Raw genomic sequence first — 7,002 nt, forward strand, 5'->3', positions numbered from 1 at the left:
TACCTTTAGGGAAGATACAGTTTTGTAGAAGAGGTGAGGATTCTGCAAGCTGAGTAATTTGACCTCCATTTTATAGATGAGGAGAATGAGATGCAGAGGAGCGAACACTGGCTGCTCTCAGGGCCTTTACACCAAGCAACCCTGCTGAAGGCTTCCCTGCCTTCCTGCTTGAATTCACCCATCTTTGCAAGGGATTTTAACCAGGCAACTGGGGAAGAGGCTTGAAAATCCTTACTTAAGTAGGAAGGCAAGAAAACTCTATTCCAAAAACTGCTCTTAATCTTTTGGTAAAATGAATATTAAATTTTTGTTTTGGACTGGGCACCAGCTTAAATAAAATACAATGAACTTAAACAAGGCCTAAAGCCCCACATTCGTGTAAGATGTGGAAAGAGAGAAACTTAATTGCAAGGTGAAGGGCACATGGGCTTATGTTATTCTTAAACTGCAGAAACTTGGAGCTTTTTGCTAGTATTAGTTGGTTTGTTTTTCTCTCCTGACTTCTACTTTTCCCTGATTACATGTAGTCATGACAAGGATGGGAGACAGATGGCCGGGGAGCCACTGAGGGTGCCCTTTGCCAAATAGGCAAANAATCCTGTGGACTGAAGCTATGTTAGACTTCCCCTCAGTAAGCATTTTTGCTTTCTTTGGCTATACCTACAGGCGGTTGTTGCAGTTAATTATCAAGTGACTGTTCCAACTAAGAGATGATTGTTCTGCTGAAGGCTTTCATTTATTTTGTTCTCTTCTTCCATCTGTCTCATCTAACTTAACCAGACCCCTCAAAACCATAGCAGAAATGTTCAGCTGGAAGATATACAGCTCTGGAGAGAATAAGGGCACCGGACATCTTTGCCGGGCCACTTCCCTATTCCTTAAATATGGTTCTGCAAAATGCACAGCCTTGGACTGGTACAGTCACTTCCTGATTGGCATTACCTACAGCCTCTTATCCCAATAACCCCTTTCAGAGTCCCCAGTGTTATCTTCCTAGAACACTGATCACGTCACTCCCTGCGTGAAGGCCTCGGCTGACTCCCCAAAGTTTACAGAAAGAAGGAAGCCCAAATGCCTGAGGGTGACACGGAATGCCCTTCATAGTCTGGGCCTAATCCCCACCTACTTTTTCAACCTTATCTTTCCCTTTTCTTTTCTACACCAGAGGTGCACACACAATTCCTCTTTGTTTCCTGAACAGGGTTTGGCCTTTCAGAGCTCCACACCTTTGCACCAACCAGCGTTGCTGCCAATAGCATCCCAGCTGGGGAAATGAAACTTCTGTTTTAAGCCCCACATAACTTGCTGTCTCCCTAGGAAAACCTTCTCTGGTCTTGCAGGCGACTTTGGTCACTTTCTCCTCTCTGCTTCCTTAGCATTTTGCATATATTCTTCTTATAACATTAACATCACCAAAGCGTAATTACTCAGATTTTGCAAGTATAATCTCTAACACTTCTTTTCCCTAACTGCGACCCCCAACTCCTCTTAAAAATCACCTTTGGTTTTCTGGCTTTGGACGGAAGTAGAGAGAATGTAGATAAAGTGTAGACAAAGTAGGGCACTAGTAAAATGTCTGTTAAAGAATAAATAAAATTATGCCATGTCCAGCTCAAATGTTTAAAAGTGGAAAAAAACACATACATACACACACCAGATATCGATCTATATATATAGATACACACATATACTATATATATGATTTCATAAGGGTTTTAATTTTTCCATATAAAAAAACTTATTTAAAATACATTCCAAGTTAAAAGAAACAAAAGCACACATTAAGAAATGATGCAATTATTCCATACCAGTTTATTGTAGGTATTGTGTTTCAAAAAATTTATAGCATAAATAACTTCTCATGTCATAAAATAACTTAGTACAATTTATAATAAAACTTTTGAGAATTTAACATCTCATCAAAATACAATAAAATATGGTTTTAAAATAGGATCAACCCTTTCTGTATTTCTTTTGTTTGAGGGCATATAAACCAAAAATACCCAAACTACTGCCCACATTTCAACTTTAACAAAGCGCATTTGGTTTATTTAAATGTAACTCAACCATTCTAAATTAATACATAGTTTGTTTTCCTTCCTTCGTGGTTCTTTGTAATTTTTGTTCCTTTTGACTTGTATATTGTTTCAACACCGCTTCCTTCTTCATTTTCACCTCTTTCCATCTGCAAAGTCATCTATCTCCGGCCCCCGGAACATGTAGTTGAACTCACTCAGCCCCTTGACATCAGTTTCTGTAATCCTTGCATCAGTGTGGGGAGTAACTGCTTGAGTAACTACAAAGGTATTTCGAAACTTCAGTGCAATTTGGTTCAGTTATTTTCATTCAGATGCCATCACCGTTCGGGGAGATTAATCACTGGAACCCACTGATCCATGTAGCGACTTTCCCGGCAAAAACAAATAAGTTGACTTAAGGCAGGGTCCTTCCACTGTGATGAATGTGGATTCTGGAAACAAATTGAGGAAAATTCACTATTAAAAAAACCGGCACTTGCTAATAATTACATTCATTTTGAGAGGAAGACAACCTGAACATTCTATACTTTGGCTGTGTGACAGAGAGACCAGTTACAACCATAAAGAATAACCTTTCCTCTAGGTAGTTGGTTCTGCAAAATCTTTAAGGGTAATTCTCCACTAAACCATACTCTGCAAGGCTGGAACGCATGTAACCCTCTGAACCATAATTTATATATCTGCATGGCACTTATTTAGTTTTGCATGACATTATCATTCACAGGTTTGTCCTACCAAAGTTGTGCTGTGGAAGAGACCTGAGTGAAAACAACTCTGGAGGAGTATTTCCATGCTCTCATGAGAGCTGCAGAACAGTTAACTAGAACTGCCACCTGTTATCCTCCCAAAAGACAGAGTAGCAATTTTCAGGAGTAGCAAAATGATTAGGCTGCCACTCAACTAGACCAGCCAAAAAGAGTAAAATGTAAAAAGACAAAGCTATCATGTTACCTCTGAAAACACAAGTTGTTTATCTACCAAAGGTTTTTTTTTTTTTAATCAGGGATAAAAAGGTCCGTTTAAAAAAATGTAAGATTGCAAAGAAAAAATTCCCACTCTATCCTCTTCACGGATTTCTAGGGAATTAAGTTCTGTCTCCTCTTCACGGATTTCTAGGGAATTAAGTTCTGTCTCCTACACCATTTCTATTTTTAACTCTGAGTGGCGGAGAATGAAGCGGACTCCTTAATGAGGGTGAGCCAGGAATTTATTTGGCTTTATCTAATCTGCCCTACTAAAGGAATTAGTCACGGGAGGTAGTGCAGATGTAGGTAGGGAGGAGCTGGGCTGACAGTGCTGACTCACAAGGATCTCTTCCGCTGCTGGCAGCCTCCAACGTGCTTAGACATGTTCTGTACCAGAGAAAATCCTGATGATGAAACTAGCACATCTCGGCTGAAAGTCCAGCCACACTCTCTAATGGGGCAAAGGCAGTCACGCTCTTGCTCTCCCCCTCATTCCAGATCTGCAGTCAGGCGACTCTGAACCCTCGCTCACTTCCCTCCAGAACTCTTAACTCCATCCGGCCCGCACCCCGCTCTCGCTTACCGTCACCAGGACGCAGTGCAGGTCCGGGGGCTGCTCGGCGCCCTCGCTCGCTGCTGGGCTCGCGTCTGTCTCCAGGAGCAGGAGCTCGGCCAGTCGGCCCGGGTTGCTGACGCGCAGGATGTTGATGTCGTTCTCGCAGCAGAACGCCTGGATCAGGGTGAAGTGGATCTGCAGCGCCACATCTCTGTCGTCGTCCTCGTCCGCCGCCAGTAGGCACAGGACCACGTTATCGGGGTCGCTGAGGGCAGCGGGAGGGGCGGGTGAGCGCAGAGACGCCGCGCGTCCGCGTGGACGCCCGCAACACCCGCCCGGGCCCCGGGGTCGCCCCTGGGCAGGTGGGAAGCCGCGGGGAGCTGCGCTGCAGGGCGAGGGGCGCTCGGCGAGGTCGCCTCCGACAGGGCTGGGGAGGGAAGGGGTGCCACGAGGGACTCGCGAGGGCCCCACTTACACGTTGAGCAGCTTGGCCGCCTCGTACACCCCGACGGTGATGGTGCGCTGACTCAGAGCTTTGCTGAGCACTTCCTCGAGGGCATCCCCCACCTTATCCATCCTGCACGCGAACGAGAGCAAAGAGGGTCCCGTCAGCCCCGGTCCCTTCGGGGCCATGGCAGCCCCTTCCCCCTGCACCGCGACTCTCCCTCCGGAGTTCGTGCGCCACCGTGCCTCCCGGCTTTCTGCAAACCCGAAGCCTCCCCCGGCCCTGTAACCCCTGCTGAGCCCTCACACGTCCATAGGACGGGTGCCCTGCGAAAAGCCCCGAGAAGGCCACCCGTCACCCTCCCTCGAGGGCGCTGCCAGTTTCTGGCGCTGGGTGCAGCCACAGGCTGCCAGCCGCAGGAGCCGCACGGGCAGGGACAGTCCCTTCTGCCTTTTTGCAAAGGCCCGGAGGGTTCGGCCAGGTTGGGGGCACGCTCCTCCGTCCACCGGCGCCGCGGGGAAGACCCCAGAGCCAGACGGTAGGGAGGTGCCCTCTGCAAACTTTTAACCGCTCGCTCCCCGTCAAACCTTGCACAGCGGGGCCGCCCTGGGGCGCATGCAGTGGGCGAGAAGAGTTCAGGGAGAGACTCTGGCCGCCTTACCTTTCGGTCTTCTGCTCTCCAGCCGAGAATTCCTCCAAAGTCATATTGCAACAGCAAATCCCCCTCAGAGAGAGCGCGGCGTGCGGGCTGCTCCTGCCACCGTGGGCGCTTGGGCGCCTGCTCTCTGCACTCCCTCACGGGCTCCTCCGGCTCCCGCTGCCGCCGCGCGGTCTGTCCGTCGGTTTGCCCCTCCCGCCCCGCTCGCTCGCCTGCTCCCGGCCCCTCACCTCGCCACGGGCCGTGACTCCGACCCGGCAGCTGCCTCACAGCCACTGAAGGACAAAGGCCCGGCTCGCCCGAGTTATCCTGCCAACCTCCAACCAACCACCACCCGCCTCATTTGCATATGCACAGCCATTGGGTTATGCAAATCAGCCTGCACAGACAATTTGACCCCAGCTCCTGGAACCGTGGGGAGAGAAGCGGAAGGAGGTGGAGCCACGCGGAAGGCGAGCTCAGGGGGCGGAGGCGGTGCAGGGCCAGGAGAGGGCGGGGTCCGGAGCGGACTCTTATCCAGTTGGAGGGGCTCGTAGAGGCGGAGGGGTTGCAAGTGGCTGGGCGAGAGGAGGGGGGTGTCTTCCAATCGAGGCTGGAGCAGGCTGCCAAATGTTTTTCTAGTTGGTGCACTTTTTTTTTTTGTCGTTTCATGTCTTTTGTTTTTAGGAGTTGTTATTAAAATCTATTTCCAGGGTTAATGCACCCAAGTCTAGTAATTATTAGTAAGCAGGTTACATAAAAAGAGTGTTTCAGACCTCTGGGGCAAAGTTTACTCAGAAGTGTTGTTTATGTAAGTCTAGGCAAAGCTGCTTATTAGTAGTAGTATTATTTCGGTGCCCTGATGGCTGGTTTGATTTATTTTTGGAAGGTTGCAAGGGTTGGAAGCTCAAAAAAGAAAAATCAACACATTTGTGTTTGGTGATGGCAGGGAACCAAGTTGGAATCTTTTCCATAGAAAGGCTTCCCACCTGCCCAGGGTAACTCTGGAAAACCGTGTTCAGGAGGAGCTGGTTACCACATGTGTGTATCCTAGCCCTACAACCCAAATTCACCTTTCTCAAAGAGCTTCTCCCAAAGGAGAATCCTACTGCCCAGGCACTAGCTAGAAGACAAATGTCTGACACCCACACAAGTCTAAATTCAAAATACTCCCAATATGCCCTAAGCCTCCTTTCATAAGGCAAATATGTCACTACCTTCCACAGAGAGCCTATGATCTCACTGTGAATTATTGATGTTAGATGCTGAATCATGAAGCTGCCGCTATAGGACCTTTTAGTCATATGCTAAAATTTCACCTTTGAGATCATGGCAACCTGTGGGTGGAAAGCAATCAGTAGTTACACATTTTTGAAAAGCAAACTTCAGTGTATAGACTTTGACTTTAATAAGTTGAAAGTTCTTTCCTTTGTTTTGAGTATATGCAATAAATGCAAAAACACGTCTTAAACCTACTGAAGTCACCCAAAGTGGTGAAAATGCCTCCCATATGCTCCCATTCAAAACTCTGCTTGCATTATTAAGGTCTGTATAGCCAACAGTTAGAGAAGTAATTTTTTGCAAAGGTACATAAGAGTTTTTGCACCTGCATGTTTGTATCACTGCAGACAAAATATTCTTAAGCTCCCTTGATCTTAATTTAGTGGCAAAGAAAAGTGATATGTTGGTTTTCTGGCTCATTTATTTGAGCTGACATTTTGCACTTAATCCCTAGCTGCATTGTCAGCAAGGGGCAATGTTTGAGTAAAGGAATGGTTATGGCTAATGGATAATTTACCTAAGGGTGCTTGTGTATGTCATATCTATACCTAAATCCAAACACGTGATGCCTTTGTTAAAGAATTCCTTAGAATTGAAATTTAGGTAGGTGCTGAAATACTTGCAGTTTTAGAGACAAAAGGTGAATTACACAATATGGCCTGAGTCATCATCTGGAAATTGTTGAACTGTGTTCGGTGGAACTCCAAGGTTCTATCTGCTAGGTATTTCTTAGAGGTTCTTTGGAAGAAAGTGTAATCACAGCAAGCTGACAAAGAATTAGGGAATTTCTTGATAGCAGGGATCATGACTTCATGAACTTGGTGTTCTCAGCATCTCACACAATTTCTGCATTTATTAGAAGAACAGTCGATGTTTATTTAGTTGAATAGAATCTGAGAGTTGAATGAGATCCCAGGATCCTGCAGTCCTGTGCAGTGCATGAATTTTCTCTAAGATATTACACATTTCACTTTAATTCAGAAAAGTTTCTTTGCTATCATACTGTATACCAAGAACTATGCAATGCCTGGTCCTTTGCCTTTAAAGTGCTTGCCATTTAATTGGTATGCCCATGCTTG

The 7,002-nt window shown here is 46.6% G+C and overlaps 1 protein-coding gene across 1 annotated transcript; it reads right to left on the minus strand.

The window, feature by feature from the left end:
* Positions 1-1,792: 1,792 nt before the first annotated feature.
* GADD45A (growth arrest and DNA damage inducible alpha) lies at positions 1,793-4,940 on the minus strand. The gene is made up of 4 exons (XM_077776365.1): positions 4,667-4,940; positions 4,036-4,137; positions 3,588-3,825; positions 1,793-2,470 (listed from the first exon to the last, which is right to left on the minus strand). The coding sequence occupies exons 1-4, from the start codon at positions 4,708-4,710 to the stop codon at positions 2,357-2,359; spliced, it is 498 nt and encodes a 165-aa protein (XP_077632491.1). The 5' UTR covers positions 4,711-4,940; the 3' UTR covers positions 1,793-2,356.
* Positions 4,941-7,002: the final 2,062 nt, after the last annotated feature.

Source organism: Crocuta crocuta, unplaced genomic scaffold (genome assembly GCF_008692635.1).
Source record: "Crocuta crocuta isolate KB4526 unplaced genomic scaffold, BGI_CrCroc_1.0 scaffold17, whole genome shotgun sequence".
Classification (NCBI taxonomy): domain Eukaryota; kingdom Metazoa; phylum Chordata; class Mammalia; order Carnivora; family Hyaenidae; genus Crocuta; species Crocuta crocuta.

Excerpts from the sequence above, each read along its gene's own strand:
- GADD45A (XM_077776365.1), bottom strand. The coding sequence starts at position 4,710 with ATGACTTTGGAGGAATTCTCGGCTGGAGAGCAGAAGACCGAAAG. Across the intron at positions 4,138-4,666 it reads GGAGAGCAGAAGACCGAAAG|GATGGATAAGGTGGGGGATG; the intron begins GTAAGGCGGCCA and ends GTTCGCGTGCAG. Across the intron at positions 3,826-4,035 it reads GCGGCCAAGCTGCTCAACGT|CGACCCCGATAACGTGGTCC; the intron begins GTAAGTGGGGCC and ends CGCTGCCCTCAG.